The sequence below is a fragment of the Oncorhynchus keta genome, chromosome 29, assembly GCF_023373465.1.
Source record: "Oncorhynchus keta strain PuntledgeMale-10-30-2019 chromosome 29, Oket_V2, whole genome shotgun sequence".
NCBI lineage: Eukaryota > Metazoa > Chordata > Actinopteri > Salmoniformes > Salmonidae > Oncorhynchus > Oncorhynchus keta.
In genome coordinates, this window is record NC_068449.1 from 19,440,942 (window position 1) to 19,461,900 (window position 20,959).

General features: G+C 44.2%; 1 protein-coding gene and 1 long non-coding RNA gene across 6 annotated transcripts in view; one reads left to right on the forward strand and one right to left on the reverse strand.

Moving 5' to 3' along the window:
* Positions 1-7,935, forward strand: part of LOC118362403 (uncharacterized) — an 11,405-nt gene extending 3,470 nt beyond the window's left edge. For 2 of the 5 annotated variants that reach the window (XR_004821194.2, XR_004821196.2), the window contains exons 2-6: positions 4,499-4,555; positions 6,115-6,251; positions 6,354-6,443; positions 7,040-7,171; positions 7,277-7,935. This is a non-coding gene — a long non-coding RNA (uncharacterized LOC118362403). The other 3 variants (XR_004821193.2, XR_004821197.2, XR_004821195.2) reach the window with 2 other exon arrangements.
* A 2,297-nt stretch (positions 7,936-10,232) lies between these two features.
* Positions 10,233-20,959, reverse strand: part of LOC118362404 (cytosolic 5'-nucleotidase 1A-like) — a 33,970-nt gene continuing 23,243 nt past the window's right edge. The window contains exons 4-6 of the mRNA XM_035742706.2: positions 13,069-13,191; positions 12,476-12,663; positions 10,233-12,280 (exon numbers count right to left, since the gene is read on the reverse strand). Of these exons, the coding sequence (XP_035598599.1) occupies positions 11,900-12,280; positions 12,476-12,663; positions 13,069-13,191 (692 nt within the window). The 3' untranslated portion in view covers positions 10,233-11,899. The remainder of the gene's footprint in view (positions 12,281-12,475; positions 12,664-13,068; positions 13,192-20,959) is intronic.

A 20,959-nucleotide genomic window follows, 5' to 3' on the forward strand; every position in this document is an offset into this window, starting at 1 on the left:
TCTAAAATAGTGAGGAAGTTACTTTTTAAAGAATGACCATGCATCCTCAACTGACGGGATGAGGTCAATGTCCTTCCAGGATACCCGGGCCAGGTCGATTAGAAAGGCCTGCTCACAGAAGTGTTTTAGGGAGCGTTTGACAGTGATGAGGGTGGTCGTTTGACTGCGGCTCCGTGGCGGATACAGGCGATGAGGCAGTGATCGCTGAGATCCTGGTTGAAGACAGCGGAGGTATATTTGGAGGGCCAGTTGGTCAGGATGGCGTCTATGAGGGTGCCCTTGTTTACAGAGTTAGGGTTGTACCTGGTGGGTTCCTTGATGATTTGAGTGAGATTGAGGGCATCTAGCTTAGATTGTAGGACTGCCGGGGTGTTAAGCATATCCCAGTTTAGGTCACCTAACAGAACAAACTCTGAAGCTAGATGGGGGCGATCAATTCACAAATGGTGTCCAGGGCACAGCTGGTAGCTGACGGGTGTCGGTAGCAGGCGGCAACAGTGAGAGACTTGTTTCTTGAGAGAGTAATTTTCAAAATTAGTAGTTCAAACTGTTTGGGTATGGACCTGGAAAGTATGACATTACTTTGCAGGCTATCTCTGCAGTAGACTGCGACTCCGCCCCCTTTGGCAGTTCTATCTTGACGGAAGATGTTATAGTTGGGTATGGAAATCTCTGAATTTTTGGTGGCCTTCCTGAGCCAGGATTCAGACACGGCAAGGACATCAGGGTTAGCAGAGTGTGCTAAAGCAGTGAGTAAAACAAACTTAGGGAGGCTTCTGATGTTGACATGCATAAAACCAAGACTTTTCGATCACAGAAGTCAACAAATGAGGGTACCTGGGGACATGCAGGGCCTGGGTTTACCTCCACATCACCCGCGGAACAGAGAAGGAGTAGTATGAGGGTGCGGCTAAAGGCTATCAAAACTGGTCGCCTAGAGCGTTGGGGGCAGAGGATAAGAGGAGCAGGTTTCTGGGCATGGTAGAATATATTCAGGGCATAATGCGCAGACAGGGGTATGGTGGGGTGCGGGTACAGCGGAGGTAAGCCCAGGCACTGGGTGATGATGAGAGAGGTTGTATCTCTGGACATGCTGGTTGTAATGGGTGAGGTCACCGCATGTGTGGGGGTGGGACAAAGGAGGTAACAGGGGTATGCAGAGTGGATCTAGGGGCTCCATTGTGAACTAAAACAATGATAACTAACCTGAACAACAGTATACAAGGCATATTGACATTTGAGAGAGACATACAGCGAGGCATACAGTAATCACAGGTGTTGAATTGGGAAAGCTAGCTAAAAACAGTAGGCGAGGCTAATCAGCTAGCACAACAAACAGCAGGTAAAATGGCGTTGACTAGGCAACTGGGCCGACAGATAAACAAACAAGCAGAATGGGGTACCGTGATTAATGGACAGTCCAGCGTGCGTCAGCTATGTAGCCAAGAGATCAGTGTCCAGGGGGCAGCGGTGGATGGGCAGGGAAGCTGGGCTGGCGAGTGTTATCCAGGTTTTTTTTTAAAAACTAACAATGACTAAATAGCTTGTAGCTAGTTAGCTGGTTAGCGTCTGGAGGTTCTTGAGTGTGTCATAAAAATAAAATAAAAATTAAAAGTAATAGCGATTCCGTATCACAGTGGGTGAGGCAGGTTTCCGGAAGGTATAAACAAAATAAAAATCAAAGAGAGATAGAAAGTAAATGGGTTCAGAGTGTTTGGGATGCGGTGATTCAGATGGTTAGCAGGCCTGTGCTAACAAGCTAACAGTTCGTAGGCCCGGGCTAGACAAGCTAGCCGTTAGCAGGCCGAATTAGCAAGCAGGGAGATAGCGAGGGCTAGAGAGCTAACCTTTGGGGGACGTCGCGATGGGGTGAGTCTGTTTATTCCTCTTCTTGCGGTGACATCGACAGACCGGTCGTGGGCCCGGGTAATTGTAGCCCAGGAGTATGCTACAGGTGCTCTAGTACGCTAGGTGAGCTGGAGACACAGCGTTTCAGAAAGCTCGCGGGCCTTGGCCAGCAGATGGATCTTTGGCGATGTCGCAACGAAAAAGCCTGTTGAACCCACCTCGGACGATTATGTCGGCGGACCAGTCGTGATGGATCGGCGGGGCTCCGTGTCGGCAGTAAAGGGTCCAGGCCAATTGGCAAAAGAGGTATTGTTGGGCCTCTTCGGCTAGTCGGGAGATGGGCTTAGCTCAAGGCTAACTGGTGCTTGTTTTGGGACAGAGACGTTAGCCAGGAGTAGCCACTCGGATTGCAGCTAGCTAGTTGCGATGATCCGGTGTAAAGGTTCAGAGCTTGCGGTAGGAATCCGGAGATGTGGTAGAGAAAGAGCAGTCTGATATGCTCTGGGTTGATGTCGCGCTGGTGTCCTAGTTAGCTTTGAAGACTGCTAGCAATGGCTAACTGAGTACTAGCTAGTAGCTAGTTAGCTGGCTAGCTTCTGATGGTGGTTCCGGTTCTAAAGTAAAGTATAGAAAAAGCAGATCCGTACCACATTGGGTGATGCGGGTTGCAGGAGAGTATATTCAGCTCTAGTTGGAAAGTGAGATTAAAATATATACGAAATATATACAGAAAAAAACCGAAGAAAACTATATTTACACTAGACAGGACGGGACAAGACAAAACACACGTCCGACTCCATTAGGTGGTTGTGGTGTACAGTAGGCTCCATTACCGTTCACATACTATTAGTTCATTTTAGAATACTGTAAACTAACAGTATCCTTTCAGTTGAGCGTACTATCTGTTCGCCTGTCTACTGGAAGTTGATGCTGTTGTTATGCAACCTCTTGCTATCTAGTTAGCATAACAAATGACTAGTTCGATGTAACGGATGTGAAATGGCTATCTAGTTAGCGGTGTTCGCGCTAAATAGCGGTGATGTCACTTGCTCTGAGACCTTGAAGTAGTAGTTCCCCTTGCTCTGCAAGGTCCGCGGCTTTTGTCACCGACTGCTACAGTATAACTTTAGACCGTCCCCTCGCTCATACCCGGGCGCGAATCAGGGACCCTCTGCACACATCAACAACAGTCACCCTTGAAGCATCGCTCCACAAAAGCCGCGGCCCTTGCAGAGCAAGGGGAACTACTACTTCTAGCTAGCTAACTAACTAGCTAGCCATTTCACATCCGTTGCACTCACCCCCCTTTTGACCTCCTACTTTTCCGCAGCAACCAGTGATCCGGGTCACGGCACCAATGTAACAGTATAACTTTAGACTGTCCCCTCGCCCATACCCGGGACCCTCTGCACACATCAACAACAGTCACCCTCGACGCTTCGTTACCCATCCCTCCACAAAAGCCACAGCCCTTGCAGAGCAAGGGGAACTACTACTTCAAGGTGCTAAATGACTTAAATGTAAATGTAAGGTCTCAGAGCAAGTGACGTCACCGCGAACACCGCTAACTAGCTAGCCATTTCACATCAGTTACATAGACATTTGTACGACTTCGGGTGTTTTCTTAAATTCAATCTGGAGTGCAGGAGCTCATTGTCAGATTTTCCGTTTGTAAATTCAGAGCGCACACTGGATGCTTGGGCGGAGGAATAGGGTCGATTTGAGCGCACTGACTATACAACAGCAGTCAAGTACCCAAGCTAACGTTGGCTAGCTACTACCAGACACAAATGAAACCACTCTGACCATTTTACTCACCATAGCATAGCTGGTCAGGCAGTTTTCATGTTATCTAGAGCGTTGGTGACTATAACTGCTGCTGGCAACAATTTAATTACGTATTTTTGCTGACAAATGCCATATTCAATGGGTGTTAGCGCTCGTAAATTCATTATTCTGCGCTCTTGTACACTCAGAGTGCTCTGAAATCAGAGTAGATAGCCAGAGTGAATTTACGAAAGTACCCGAATGTCCATTGAGAACGCACAACGACAATACCAATTAGCTAAGAGTGACGGGAATAATCAAGTCAATAAATGTTGGTTAGCCTATGTTGGCAGCATATTTTCTGCCATTTTCTTCAAATCTGAAAGCAATGTGAAGCCACGCCCATCTTCTGAAGAATTGCATTATGGTCCCTAAAGTACGGAAATAGTGTCTTCTGCGTGTATATGTCATATTTTTGCAAATTTAGTACGACATCCGGGAACTTTTGGCATACTAACTATATCCATACTATGACCAATAAGCATACTATATTGCGGTTAGTATGAGTATTCAAACACAGCTATTGTCCTTATCCATACCATAGCTGCTGCTATGGATATGCCTTTTACTTGAGAGCTCTGTCTTTTCCAGGTCTCCCTTGACAAAATGAGGTTATTTTTTGAATTGGTAAAATAATCGAACGATTGTGTGCACTCTCGCTGGATAGAATTGTGTGGTTTGGTGGCAAATTTTTAAAGAAAATAGAAATATACAGTATATCATCAGCACATCTCAATCAGATGAGATACACAGCTAACCCAAATTGAATTTCATTCATTCATAAATGTGGAAACTAATTATTGTTAATATTACAATTCTCTAGGCCCTTCATTCCAAAACCTGAAGCCCAGGAAAGACCAGGAAAAAGTGTTGGCTTAAGGTACATGTAAGATAACTCAATGTCATATTTAGAGTTACAGACATGAATAGCAGCATATACAAGCAATCTATCAAATGTATTTTATAAAGCCCCTTTTACATCAGCAGTTGCCACAAAGTTCTTATAATGATACCCAGCCTAAAACGCCAAAATGCAAGCAATGCAGACGTAGAAGCACAGTGGCTAGGAAAAACTCCCTAGAAAGGCAGGAACCTATAAAGAAACCTAGAGAGGAACCAGGCTCTGATGGGTGGCCAGACCTCCTCTGGTTGTGCTGGTGGAGATTAAAAAAGAGTACAGCCATTTAGACCAGATCGTTCTTCAAGACGTTTAACGTTCATAGATGCCCAGCAGTGTCAAATAATAATCACAGTGGTTAAAGAGGGTGCAATAGTTCAGCACCTCAGGAGTAAATGCCAGTTGGCTCTTCATAGCTGAGCATTTAGAGGTTGAGACAGTAGATCCTGTAGAGAGACGGGATCAAACGGCATGTCTGGGACAAGGTAGTTCCTTCGGTGAGTCCAGAGCAGGTAAAAGGGTTCCTGCAGACAGAAACAGCAGAGACTGGATCAGCAGCACGACAAGGTGGACTGGAGACAGGGAAAGCCAGAAGTCGTCAGGCCAGGTAGTCCTGAGGCAAGGTCCTAGAGCTCATGCCTTGCATCCTTTATTTAACTTGAGTGTAGACTAAGCCCTAGAGGTTTGTAGCTTCACCTGATTTAGCCTACTTGTCAATCCAGATCTGAATATTTGATATCCTTTTTATTATACACTGTTGACAGTATTTTTTTCCGAAGCTAATCACTGAATGTCCTACTTCAAGGATGTGGTCAGGTTGACACTTTAAGTCATAATAACACCGAGTGGCGCAGCGGTCTAAGGTACCGCATCTCGGTGCTTGAGGCGTCACTACAGACACCCTGGTTCAATTCTAGGCTGTATCACAACCGGCCGGGATTGGGAGTCCCATAGGGAGGCGCGCAATTCACCCAGCGTTGGCCGGTGTAGGCCGTCATTGTAAATAAGAATTTGTTCTTGACTGACTTGCTTAGTTTAAATAAAGGTACAAAAATTAATAAAATGAAGTCTGCTGCGTGGTTGCCAGGTACACACAAACTTAATACATTTTTTGTATTGTATTTATTATGGATCCCCATTAGCTTACTCTTCCTCGGGTCCAGCTAAATTAAGGCAGTTATACAATTTGAAAAATATTACAATACATTCACAACACATTGTGTGCCCTCAGGCCTTTACTCTACTACCACATATCTATAACACAAAATCCATGTGTACGTGTGTGTACAGTGCATATGTTATTGTGTGTATGTCTGTTTCCCTTCACAGTCCCCGCTGTTCCTTAAGGTGTATTTTTATCTGTTTTTTAAAATCTAATTGTACTGCTTGCATGAGTTACTTGATGTGGAATAGAGTTCCATGTAGTCAAGGCTCTATGTACTACTGTGTGCCTCCCATAGTCTGCTCTGTTTAGGTTAGTGTGAAGTCAAGGCTTTGTCATTAAAGAAATATTGTGCCTATCTTTCAAATCTGCCAACCAGGCTCGGTGGGTGACCGGTAACAATGATTCAACCAAGCTGTTCCAGGCCTGGAGTGGCACGCTGGAACTTCCAGAGGCTTGTAGACGTATTATTATATTATTATTATATTAGACCTGAAGCAGTGTGATGTGATCCAGGTAATTATCACACACACGTATACTCACTCACTCACTCAATCACGCATTCTGTTTTGTTGTATAATTATTTTAACTTAAGAAAATTCTTACTCTCTCTTTTAGATCTGACATCCCTATTACCTCAACCACAGTCCTCACAGCTGAAGTCGTCTGCCCCTTCACCTGCTATACCAGCCACGACAGGTGATACAGGTAATCATCACATGCATGTATACACACATGCACACTCTCCCTCACTTGGGGCTCTATTCAATCACATCTGCTTTAGCCGACATCCACATAGCAGTTGATTTGGCGGTGTCTGAGGTGGAACTGTGTTAGAGCTGTCAAATTCACAAGCGTCTCCTGGCATTATACCTAAAGAAGACATTGCCATTGCCTGCACGGAGTCGCATTAATAGAAATCTCATGCAGCCCTATTTACAAGTTAGAACACTGGAATTTGAGATGTAATCTACATCTCAATTAGGCTGATAGAAATCCTCATTATTTTAGTTTAATGATTTTGAATTTGAGCATCGTTATTTCTACTATATAACCTACACTTTCTAGTTCTGAACATGTAACGCGAGTAGGACGGTGTATTTACGTGACAATGATCAAGAGCTGCTGCTTACCGATTTGACAGATCAATACACTTACACCTCAGACACCGCCAAAACATCAGCTATGCAGGTGTCGGCTATCACCGGTTAACTCTTGATCTGATTGAATCTAGGCCTTACACTCATTCAGTCTGTTTAGTTGTATGATTATCGTCAGTTAAGAAAATTGTGCCTCTCTTTTAGATCTGCCACCCCCAGCAGTTCAGCTGCAGTCACAGCAGTCCTCTGCTGTGGTATTTCATTTACCGGCTGCACCAGTTCCTACTACACTGGCCATGAAGGGAGATACTATTGAGGAGACCCAGATGGATACATGTAATTCAGAATTATGTTGCATATGCTCACTCACACCAACAGATGTGCACACAAACATGTTGTTGAGCTGTATACTTACTCTCACTTTGTGCATCTCTCTTTCAGATCTGCCATGCACTCCACCAGTGCCTGACAGACTCATCTCTGAGAAAGCAGAGATGGGTGGCTGACAAGGAATAATAAAACACAACACACACTCTCTCTCTGTCATACACACTCACACACATTATCCCCAGTGTAAATGAGTTGTATTTACTTGTTTATTTTATGTTTGCTCAATTTGATTTTAGGATTTGAGATATCTATTCCTACATATCCATTCTCAATATCTACATAATTACTCTAAATATCTATCAAATCAAAGTGTTATTGATATTGTAAAAGGCTTGCTTAATTTGTATAGTTTGAGGAAATTCTGTGTGCTTTTTAAAAACATGCCTCCCTCTCACACACACATTAGACCCAATGTAAATACATTGTTTATTTTATGTATGCTCCATTTTGTTTGAGGATTGTCAAATCAAAGTTTTTTTGTCACGTGTGCTGAATACAACATGTAGACCTTACAGGGGCGGCAGCGTAGCCTCGTGGTTAGAGCGTTGGACTAGTAACCGGAAGGTTGCGAGTTCAAACCCCCGAGCTGACAAGGTACAAATCTGTCGTTCTGCCCCTGAACAGGCAGTTAGTTAACCCACTGTTCCCAGGCCGTCATTGAAAATAAGAATGTGTTCTTAACTGACTTGCCTGGTTAAATAAAGGTACAATTTAAATAAAAAAAAACAGTGAAATGCTTATTTACAGGCTCTAAACAATAGTGCAAAAAAGGTATTCGGTGAACAGGGTAGGTAAAGAAATAAAACAACATTAAAAACAGGCTATATACAGTAGCGAGGCTATAGAAGTAGCGAGGCTACATACAGACACCGGTTAGTTAGGCTGATTGAGGTAGTATGTACATGTAGATATGGTTAAAGTGACTACGCATATATGATGAACAGAGAGGAGCAGTAGCGTAAAACAGGGTGGTGGGACACAATGCAGATAGCCCGGTTAGCCAATGTGCGGGAGCACTGGTTGGTCGGCCCAATGGAGGTAGTATGTACATGAATGTATAGTTAAAGTGACTATGCATATATGATAAACAAAGAGTAGCAGCAGCGTAAAAAGAGGGTTTGGGGGACACACAATGCAAATAGTCCGAGTAGCCATTTGGTTACCTGTTCAGGAGTCTTATGGCTTGGGGGTAAAAACTGTTGAGAAGCCTTTATGTCCTAGACTTGGCACTCCGGTACCGCTTGCCATGTGGTAGTAGAGAGAACAGTTTATGACTGGGGTGTCTGGTGTCTTTGATCATTTTTAAGGCCTTCCTCTGACACCGCCTGGTGTAGAGGTCCTGGATGGCAGGCAGCTTAGCCCTAGTGATTTACTGGGCCGTACGCACTACCCTCTGTAGTGCCTTGCGATCAGAGGCCAAGCAATTGCCGTACCAGGCAGTGATGCAACCGGTCAGGATGCTCTCGATGTTGCAGCTGTAGAACCTTTTGAGGATCTCAGGACCCATGCCAAATCTTTTTAGTTTACTGAGGGGGAATAGGCTTTGTCGTGCCCTCTTCACGACTGTCTTGGTGTGTTTGGATCATTCTAGTTTGTTGTTGATGTGGACACCAAGGAACTTGAAGCTCTCAACCTGCTCCACTACAGCCCTGTCGATGAGAATGGGGGCGTGCTCGGTCCTCCTTTTCCTGTAGTCCACAATAATCTCCTTAGTCTTGGTTACATTGAGGGATAGGTTGTTATTCTGGCACCACCCGGCCAGCTCTCTGACTTCCTCCCTATAGGCTGTCTCGTCGTTGTCGGTGATCAGGCCTACCACTGTTGTGTCATCTGCAAACTTATTGATGGTGTTGGAGTAATGCCTGGCCATGCAATCGTGGGTGAATAGGGAGTACAGGAGGGGACTGAGCACGCAACCCTTAGGAGCTCCAGTATTGAGGATCAGCGTGGCAGATGTGTTGCTACCTACCCTCACCACCTGGGGGCGGCCCATCAGGAAGTCCAGGATCCAGTTGCAGAGGGAGGTGTTTAGTCCCAGGATCCTTAGCTTAGTGATGAGCTTTGAGGGCACTATAGCGTTGAACGCTGAGCTGTAGTCAATGATTAGCATTCTCACATAGGTGTTCCTTTTGTCCAGGTGGGAAAGGGCAGTGTGGAGTGCAATAGAGATTGCATCATTTGTGGATCTGTTGGGGAGGTATGCAAATTGGAGTGGGTCTAGGGTTTCTGGGATAATGGTGCTGATGTGAGCCATGACCAGCATTTCAAAGCATTTCATGGCTACAGACGTGAGTGCTACGGGTCTGTAGTCATTTAGGCAGGTTACTTTAGTGTTCTTAGGCACAGGGACTATGGTGGTCTGCTTGAAACATGCTGGTATTACAGACTCAGGGAGAGGTTGAAAATGTCAGTGAAGACACTTGCCAGTTGGTCAGCGCATGTTCAAAGTACACGTTCTGGTAATACATCTGGCTCTGCGGCCTTGTGAATGTGGACGTGTTTAAAGGTCTTACATCAGCTGAGGAGAGCATGATCACACAGTCGTCCGGAACAGCTGATGCTCTCATGCATGTTTGTGTTACTTGCCTCGAAGCGAGCACAGAAGTTATTTAGCTCGTCTAGTAGGCTCGTGTCACTGGGCAGCTCTCGTCTGTGCCTCCCTTTGTAGTCTGTAATAGTTTGCAAGCCCTGCCACATCCGACGAGCGTCGGAGCCGTTGTAGTACTATTCGATCTTAGTCCTTTATTAACGCTTTTCCTGTTTGATGGTTCGTCGCAGGGCATAGCAGGATTTCTTATAAGCCACTGGGTTAGAGTCCCGCTCCTTGAAAGCGGCTGCTCTACCCTTTAGCTCAGTGCGAATATTGCCTGTAATTCATGGCTTCTGGTTGGGGTTTGTACATAGCACTGTGGGGACAATGTCCTCGATGCACTTATTGATAAAGCCAGTTACTCGTGTGGTGTACTCCTCAATGCCATCAGAAGAGGCCCGGAACATATAGAGTGACCAATAGTTACTGTATTATGATTGTTTAGTGTTTTATTTACTCAACAAGTAGTGCCCGAAAGAGGGATCAAACCATCTCTCAAAAGCAGCAGAAAAGGTCAAATAAGGTCACCAAAATGTCCTTTATGGCTATACATGACTGGCCCTACCAGTAGTAGTTCATGGCTACAGACTGTAGTTTTTCTTGATGTGACTAAATTAAGCTGTACTGATAGCCACAACCGTACAAATCACCAGTATCATAACACAGGATATGGGATGATTGAATGGAATAAATGTCAATAAACAAATATAAAAGCCATATAATTTACACATTATGCCATCATCTCCTCACAGAAGCCATGTTTTTACAGAATGGCTCAGTGCCCATGTTTATAAAGTGAGAGGAGGTTGTCCATTTTTGCACTTTAGGTTAACATTGCATAGGCTGCGTTTAGACAGGGTATCCAGGATTCTTAGGACGTCCCTACACCATTTAAATTGACATTTAGAATGGTTAAGGTTAGGGTTTAGGCTAGGGACGTCCAAAGGAGCTAGGATTGCACTAAATGTTTACACAAGCTGCCCAGTTCTGATCTTTTTTTATCACTAATTGGTCTTCAGCTCTGAAAATTATCTAATATCTTGGTCAAAAGACCAATTATTGGAAATAGATCAGAATTGGGTTGTCTTTGTAAACGCAGCCATACAGCACATATAGTAACTTGCATGAGGAGCAAACAAAAGTACACCAAAGGTACTAAATAAAAGTTTCCTAGATTAGAAACAAAATAATAGAACAAACAATGACGTCAATAACATGCAATACATATTCCGTAAACATGTTTTCAACCTAAGATAAATGTGATATGCTGAAATGATACAGGTACAGTCTACTTACTGTAGGTTTATAAACACCCCTCCCCCTCAATGTTACAAATACTGTATTGCCAAATATCTGTATAGACTGAGATAATGCATTTATACATTTTGGGGTTCTGGAGTTTCATCATGATGTTGCTACAATTCACAGATTTGTAAACTCCACAACTATTGTAGAGTCTATATTTGGGTGGATTTTTGGATGTAAATGATGGTTTCCGGAACGTTAATGCTATGGTAAAGTTCCAATGGAGCTGGTTCCATCTAAATATTCAATCATTTCTGGGTAACAATTAAGTACCTTACGGTGATTGTATTAAATTAAAATGAAACAAAAATTAGCTTATTAGCAAAGAGACATGTATTTTTAAACATTTCTAACACTAAAATGGTATTAAAATGTTCACAATTTCACAGCATTATTACATCATTGCAGGACTGGCGATAGACCTTGCAATTGTGTACAGATTCTATTTGAGGAATTGCTGTAAAATTATATTTTTCCTGGTCTGACAGAGTTAATTAGATACAATTCCAGTTATTTTACCTTGGTAGGTCAAGATCTGGATATGTATGTACAGCACTTTTTTGGCATACGATATTTGACGTTTTGTTTTACATCTACTGGCACTGTCTCTTGTGATGACACATGACACGGGTGAAAATGGCATGCCCTCCCTCTATGCTTCTCCCATTGTCATGTGATTCTCTCCCCAGATAACTGAGGGCACTGAAAAGGACTGTCTCGTTCAAATACACAATGCTGTTTTATTGTCCCTTGGGTTAGGGAAGAGAGTGAAATCCAGACTACTTGGGGGCAGCGCTAAAGTCTTTAGTGTTCTCCTTAGCAGGCTTCTGCTGGGGCAGTTTCTGAGCCACACCATATGGCACATGAGCTGCCACGGTCCCCAGCTGCGAAGCTCCCTCCACATGGAACAACTGATCGTCAAAGAATATGTGAGGCCGGATCTTCTCCAGCATTGGCCCCTTAGGGGCCCCAGCAAGGAAGAGGGCCTCGTCTGTCTCCAGGCCCCAGGATCGCAGTGTCTTCAGGGCCCGGGTGCCTGAGCTGGCTGCGCTGCGTGCCGTCACCAGGTAGGTACGGATGGGGCAGTCCAGACGCTGATCCTTGGCATAGAACTTCTTTTGCAGCTTCCCCAGAGACTCCAGGAACCCTTTCAGTGGTCCCTGAGAGGAAGAGAGAAGGAGAGAGAGGGAGTTGCTGCACGATGAGCCCAAACACTGAACATGTGTCACTTAAAATCGACAGAGACACCAAACCTCTTCTGCCCGCACTAGATTCCTTAATCCATTTGAAGTACAGAGGGATATTGCTTTGTCAATTTACAAACTATTGTGTTATAGAATGATACGTGGACATACATGATCAAGAAGCGTGTTTTCGTGTGTCTTCTCATGCTCAAAGAACTTGTCCAGTCCGTGGGCCTTAAAGATGCGCTCTGACTCGTCAGAGAAGAGCACTGCGTCCCCATCGAAGGCCACCCGCAGCTGAGTCTCTGACACTTCTGTTCTCTTCTCTGGTGGATTAAACATGGTGGCTGCTGCAATCCCTGAGAGAGAGAGATAGAGAGGCAGAGATAAAGGGAGAGAGACAGACAGTGGGAGATTACTCAGTATCACTTGATCAAGGTAAGCTTCTTTTGCTGTATTAAACAACTAGATAACTGTCTTACGTCTCCATCGATAAGACTGACAGTACATTCTGTAGAGAAAAAGGTTATTCGGCTGTCCCCATAGGAGAACCCTATTTGGTTCCAGATATAACCCTTTGGGGTTTCATGTAGAACTCTCTGAGGAAAGGGTTCTACATGGAACCCAAAATGGTTCTATCTGGAACCAAAATGGGTTCTTCAAAAGGTTCTCCTATGGGAACAGCTGAAGAACCCTTTTAGGTTCTAGATAGCACATTTTTTCAAAGAGTGTAACTAACAAGACTATGCTCTCTGTCCACTTACCCTCCTCCAGGGCCTCTCGGACCTTCATGGGGTCAGCAGACAGGTACAGGTTAGTGTGGTAAGCCTTCAGGTACCCAATGGGACTGTTCCCACCCGTCATACAGAAACGCTCAATGAAGAGCTCTGCAGAGGAAAGAGAGAAGGGCATAGAGTCAATGTTATGGTTTCTGGCTGTAAATCAGAAATTCGTCATGCTGTGGCCAGATGGATTATACTCCCAGAAAAAGGGAGTGTGGCGATTGTATTGTTCGATCGTAAAAACTTCAGTGTTGCACTGAATCAATGAGCTGCAGCCCAATACCAACAGTGCCAGCAGAGTCTGAGGAGAGCCAATGGAGCTGTGTTTGAGCAGCTGTATATCTGAATACACTCCGGGGATGAGATAACAGTTGCCAAAGGCTAGGGAGATACAAAGAGAGAAAAATCCCTAGAGAGGAGTAGGGAGAGAAAAAAGTGGATTGAGGTTTGAGATGGAAGGAAAGAGCCTGAGTTAGGGGCTCAGGCAGAGCAGATGTTTCCATTTGGCCAGGGTATTTTAGTGAGGGTAGGGGGTGAGAGGACTGACCCCACCATTACCCACACCCCTCCACCCCCAGGGCCCAGAACCTCAGGTGAACACACCTCAGGGTGTATTCATTACGGAAACAAACAGAGAAAAACAAGAGGTTATTTTCGACAAATTCAGGTAGATCCCTCCCCATTGTTCCGCTTGCTTCCATTTAAGAAACATTTTGCAACAGAATTGGAGTAATCAACACGCCACGCGCCAGTGGACAGCAAGTGAAAAATGTGTTTTAGTTTCTCCCTTCTTAAACTCCGCTGTGGTATTGTGCTCCATCTGGTCCAAATCTAGTATAATTTATGAAGACCATGAATGGGGCTTTTATTTTCTTAATAGAAAATTACCATCTAGTTTTTCACATGCAAGTACCAATTTTTGGTAGTGAGTCCATCAGTCCATCATGAAAAAAAACAACAACAACGGATTAGGATAATTAGACTTTGTTTTACCTGAGCATAACCCAAAAACAAATCTGGCTAAACTATATTTTCACATTTCCAAGTCCTATTCTTGAAGATCAGGGAGTATTAAATGAATTGGAAAGACTGGAAATCTGACAGACTCCTTTTTTAAATCATAATAACCTAATCATATTATTATCTGTAGTGGAAAGCAATGGGTTAGAAGAAGCCTACTTAACCAACCCATAAAGTAAAGCGCAGCATCTATTTATGGCCAACTATGTCAACTCTAACATAGATTTATCCTGCAATACACGTCGTTCAATTGGTAATATTCATTATTGTCTTATTCTAATGCCTTTTAAAACTTCTTAGTGATCCCTTTGCGCGGCAATTTGACAACACCCAGTGAAATAGCAGCGCCCAAATTCAAAAACAGAAATACTCATAATAATAATTCATGAATCATAGAAGTGTTATACATTGGTTTAAAGATGAACTTCTTGTTAATCCAGCCACGGTGTCAGATTTCAAAAAGGCTTTACAGCGAAAGCAAACCATGCTATTATCTGAGGACAGCACCCCATCAAACAAACACATGAAAATCACATTTCAACCCACCAGGCGCGACACAAAAGTCAGAAATAACGATAGAATTCGTGCCTAACCTTTGAAGATCTTCTTCTGTTGGCACTCCAATATGTCCATTAAACATCACAAATGGTCATTTTGTTTGATAAATTCTGACGTTATATCTCCAAAATGTCAATTTATTTGGCGCGATAGATCCAGATAAACACCGGTTCCAACTCGCGCAACATGACTACAAAGTAAACTTGATCCAAACATTTCAAACAACTTTCCTAATCCAACTTTAGATATGTTTAAACGTAAATAATCAATACAATTTAAGACGGGATGAACTGTGTTCAATACCGGACGAAAACAAAGTGGGGCGAGCTTTCAGGTCGCACGCCCCCAACCACAACAGTACACTAGACTCGACCCTCGTTCTGAACAGCCCAACTTCTTCATTTCTCAAAGGAAAAACATCAACCAATTTCTAAAGACTGTTGACATCTAGTGGAAGCGATAGGAACTGCAATGCATACTTTTCCTGCTCTTTTAACAGATTAAGTATGGCTCTGATAACATTGGATTGGCCAAATGTTTTGGAATCTAACTGAATTATGTGATGTCCAGAAATACCCCAGAGACTCTGAATGTGCTTGTTTCTAATTCAAGATCATTGATAAGCAAACTGGATGCATTTGAACTGCTACTTCAATCAGTAAATGCAGACATGGGATGTGTCACTGAAACATGGGTCCACGAAAATATCCCAGATGACTCTCTTTTTCATAGAAGAAATGACAGGTCCAGAGAAGGGATGAGAGGAGGGGGCGTAGCTATGTATGTGAATCACAGTATGCAGGAAACGCTAAGAACTGATCTAGAGAAAGAGGAGTTTGAGTGTGTGTGGCTTCAGCTTCGTCCTAAACGACTCCCCAGCTCAGTTTTAACTCTGGTAGTGGGAATACTCTAACATCCACCATGGGCAAATGAGAAAACACTTCAGCAGAACGCATGTCCTATCCTGAAATGGGTCTCATCCTGTGTGTGGACTTTAATCACCTGTCCATCAAGATGCTAACAAACTCCCATCCAGACATGAAACAAGTGGTCAAAGACAAGACCAGAGTGGACTCCATCCTAGATCTGATCATTACAAATCATGAAGAATCACTACAACACCCCCACTGTACTTGCTCCTGTCGGATCCAGTGATCACAAATGTCTGCTGTTCTCCCCAAACACAACATCAGGAGGGAGAAGCGAGGTGCAGCGGGGAAAAATGATGTCTGGTAACCCAGAACAGAAAGGAGGCCTTGGCACGAAGTATGGCCAGTACTTACTGGTCTGCAAAATACGAGGTGGTGATCATCAATGCACAGGTGTAGACGTTCAACTCCTGCATTCAAACTGCACTTGATGTATGCATGCCAATAAGAAAACAACAACACTGGACAAGCCCTGGATGACTAAAAAAAATAAAGGCTGCCATCAATAAAACAGATTTTCAACAGATGGAGGGGGAAAATATTGAAATGCAGAAAATACAGAAACACTGCAAATGCTTATCAAGGAAGCAAAGAAAAACTACTACAAAACTGAAATCCAGGACCTAAAGAAGAGAAACCCTAAGGAATGGTGGGACTTCATTAACAAAGGACTGGGATGAAAGAAAACATCAGGAGTGAGAATACAGGTTGAGGGAACTGAAGATGACGACGTGGCTGATGTTTTAAATGGCTTCTTTGCTGAGGCGTGGACAAGCACCACACGTCTTAAATATAAAATAAATATATAAGCCATTTAGCAGACGCTTTTATCCAAAGCGACTTACAGTCATGTGTGCATACATTCTACGTATGGGTGGTCCCGGGAATCGAACCCACTACCCTGGAGTTACAAGCACCATGCTCTACCAACTGAGCTACAGAAAGACCACTTCCCCCTGCACATACCTACAAGGCAGGTTGAGCTGTGCAGCATTGGCTAGATAAAGCAAGCTCTGACCAGATCAGCCCACGTACAGCGGGTGGGCCTGATGGCATTCCAGCCTGGCTACTAAAAGAGCATGCAGAAGATCTAGCCCCTGTCATCACACACATAGTTAACACCACCTACTGGCAGGGGGCTGTTCCTGCTGCCTGGGAAACTGACAATGTATGTCCCCACACCTAAATTGTCAAACCCATGTCCAAAGAGTGACTGGAGGCGGATCTCTCTAACTTCATCCCTTGGAAAAATCCAGAAGAGCTTCATCATAAAAAAGTGCACAAATCAGTATGCCTATCTCCTAAAGTCCAGCACTACTGCCACCCTTGAGAAAGCCACACACTCCTGGCTGGCAGCTACAGATTCCAGAAAACCAACAATGGTGAGGGTGTTAATAGCTGATATGTCCAAAGCCTTTGATTGAGTAGATCACGCAAAGCTCCTGCAACATCTGTCTGACATTGAACTGTATCCAAGGTTACTAGCCTGGCTCCACAGCTACACCACCGGAATAAGGCAGAGGGTGATGGCAAATGGCACATTTAGCCCTTAGTCAGAGGTCACCTCTGGTGTACCACAAGGGGCATGGTTTCACCATATCTGTTTCTCCTTCAGATGTCCATCAAAAAAGTTGTCTTCAGTGACACTCTGGACACTGGATATGCAGACGATGTAGGGCTGTCCTGAGCCATACCATTAACCAGCATCCAAGAGGACACTTCTAAGGGCTTGAAGGCAAAGCAGCTGGAAGAGTGGATCCCATCCAACAACCTAAAGCCAACACCTCATTTGGCCGCCTTTCGTTCCAGTACTCTGCTGCCTGTGACTGGAACGAATTGCAAAAATCGCTGAAGTTGGAGACTTTTATCTCCCTCACCAACTTCAAACATCAGCTATCCGAGCAGCTAACCGATCGCTGCAGCTGTACATAGTCTATAGGTAAATAGCTCACCCTTTTTCACCTACCTCATTCCCATACTGTTTTTATACTGTTTTTATTTATTTACTTTTCTGCTCTTTTGCACACCAATATCTCTACCTGTACATGCCCATCTGATCATTTATCACTCCAGTGTTAATCTGCAAAATTGTATTATTCGCCTACCTCCTCATGCCTTTTGCACACATTGTATATAGACTGCCCATTTTTTTCTACTGTGTTATTGACTTGCTAATTGTTTACTCCATGTGTAACTCTGTGTTGTCTGTTCACACTGCTATGCTTTATCTTGGCCAGGTCGCAGTTGCAAATGAGAACTTGTTCTCAACTAGCCTACCTGGTTAAATAAAGGTGAAAAAAAAAAAAAATGCTCCTGAATGGGAAAAGGTCTGTGGAAATGTGGATATGTTTTTCTAGAGATCATCCACAACCTGCACCACTAATCATAGTAGGACAGAAAATACCAGTGGTAACAACAACCAAGTATCTTGGTTTTCATCTAGACTCTAACCTCAGGGACGCACATGTTTAGCAGTCAGTGAGGAAAGCCTCAAAACCCCTGCACTTTGACTGTTCTTGCCAGAAATGGCCTACCCACTGAAGATTTGGTCACAGTATACCCTACACTGGTTAGGCCTTGTCTGGGATACGGTGGAGTGATGTTAGTTGGATGCAGTAAAAAGCAGCAGGCCCAACTAGACAGGGTACAGAGGAGGGACTTGAGGATCATCTCCAGGGGTGGAGCAGTCCAACCACAGCTCCCTTCACTGCAGAGCAGCGAGAGCAGGCTGCAGTGCACCTAGTGAAAGACAGTGCACACCATGCATTGAACAACATGCTCCCTCCAAAAATAGGTAACTGCACAAACAGGCTCCTGAGAAACACAAACAGGCTCCTGAGAAACAAAGACAGGCTCCTGAGAAACAGCCACAAACTGTCCTGTATAACAGCCTGCACAAACCGCCTGTGAAACGCCACTCTACCTACTGCTATCAGACTGTATAATAACTCTAGTTCTTAAATGTTTTCCCCAAAAATTATTTTATTTTTACAATCACATTTTAACATTTCATGAAAAATGTCCGGTGATGTTTCAAGTGTTCTGTATTCTATTTATGTCACGTATTGTGTATTTTAAATGAGTGTTTTGCCATTATTAGTAGGGATGCATGATATAGTCTGTAAGCATATCGGAATCGGACGATATTAGCTAAAAATACCAACATCGGCATTGGCCCGATGTCTAGTTTAACGCCGATGTGCAAAACAGATGTCAAAGCTGCCGTGCATACCTATATAACGTAGGTAGACGTTGTGCATACCTATATAACGTAGGTAGATGACGTGCATACCTATATAACGGAGGTAGATGACGTGCATACCTATATAACGTAGGTAGATGATGTGCATACCTATATAACGTAGGTAGATGTCGTGCATACCTATATAACGTAGGTAGACGTTGTGCATACCTATATAACGTAGGTAGATGACGTGCATACCTATATAACTTAGGTAGATGATGTGCATACCTATATAACGTAGGTAGATGTCGTGCATACCTATATAACGTAGGTAGACGTTGTGCATACCTATATAACGTAGGTAGATGACGTGCATACCTATATAACGTAGGTAGGTGACGTGCATACCTATATAACGTAGGTAGATGACGTGCATACCTATATAACGTAGGTAATTATCGTATTTCGTCGCCCTAACGTAGCCTTCACTGCTATTCGCCCAGGAGCTAGCAAACGCTAGCTAACGCACACAGATTAGCATCACTGTAGTGCTATTCACTCAACTGAACGACTTGATTAGTCTAGTGTTAGCTAGCTACATAGCTGTCTTTGTTTCCAAGATAATTTTGTAGTTTAGTGTGTGTAGCCTTGGAGTGATTATCTTAATTCACTGAGGTTCGCTAGCCAGCTATTTGTCGTCCTTAACGTAGGAGACTCTGCTAGCTAGCCAACAGCTAACAGCTAACAGCTAGCCAACGTCTACTGTTTCGAATTCAATCACCGGTCAGGTAGTATCACATTTTCATTTCATTTCATTACAGTACAACGGTTTGATTTGTTTGATCGTAGCTAGCTACATAGCTAGCTACATAGCCGTCTTTGTTTCAAAGATAATTGTGTAGTCTAGAGCGATTTCCTAGGTTAGCTAGCCAGCTATTGTCGTTCTTTTAACGCAACGTAACGTAAACAACACTGCTAGCTAGCCAGCTAGCCCCCGAATAGCAGCACTGTAGAAACTATTACACTCAACGGAACGACTTGATTAGTGTAGTGTCAACAACGCAGCCACTGCCAGCTAGCCTACTTTAGCAGTACTGTATCATTTTAATCATTTTAGTCAATAAGATTCTTGCTACGTAAGCTTAACTTTCTGAACATTCGAGACGTGTAGTCCACTTGTCATTCCAATCTCCTTGCATTAGCGTAGCCTTTTCTGTAGCCTGTCAACTATGTGTCTGTCTATCCCTGTTATCTCCTCTCTGCACAGACCATACAAACGCTCCACACCGCGTGGCCGCGACCACCTAATCTGGTGGTCCCAGCGCGTACGACCCACGTGGAGTTCCAGGTCTCCGGTAGCCTCTGGAACTGCCGATCTGCGGCCAACAAGGCAGAGTTCATCTCAGCCTATGCCTCCCTCCAGTCCCTTGACTTCTTGGCACTGACGGAAACATGGATCACCACAGATAACACTGCTACTCCTACTGCTCTCTCCTCGTCCGCCCACGTGTTCTCGCACACCCCGAGAGCTTCTGGTCAGCGGGGTGGTGGCACCGGGATCCTCATCTCTCCCAAGTGGTCTTTCTCTCTTTCTCCCCTTACCCATCTGTCTATCGCCTCCTTTGAATTCCATGCTGTCACAGTTACCAGCCCTTTCAAGCTTAACATCCTTATCATTTATCGCCCTCCAGGTTCCCTCGGAGAGTTCATCAATGAGCTTGATGCCTTGATAAGCTCCTTTCCTGAGGACGGCTCACCTCTCACAGTTCTGGGCGACTTTAACCTCCCCACGTCTGCCTTGTAGGTATGTGCAGGGGGAAGTGGTCCTTCTGTAGCTCAGTTGGTAGAGCATGGCGCTTGTAACGCCAGGGTAGTGGGTTCAATCCCCGGGACCACCCATACGTAGAATGTATGCACACATGACTGTAAGTCGCTTTGGATAAAAGCGTCTGCTAAATGGCATATATTATTATTATTATTATTACCTTTGACTCATTCCTCTCTGCCTCCTTCTTTCCACTCCTCTCCTCTTTTGACCTCACCCTCTCACCTTCCCCCCCTACTCACAAGGCAGGCAATACGCTTGACCTCATCTTTACTAGATGCTGTTCTTCCACTAACCTCATTGCAACTCCCCTCCAAGTCTCCGACCACTACCTTGTATCCTTTTCCCTCTCGCTCT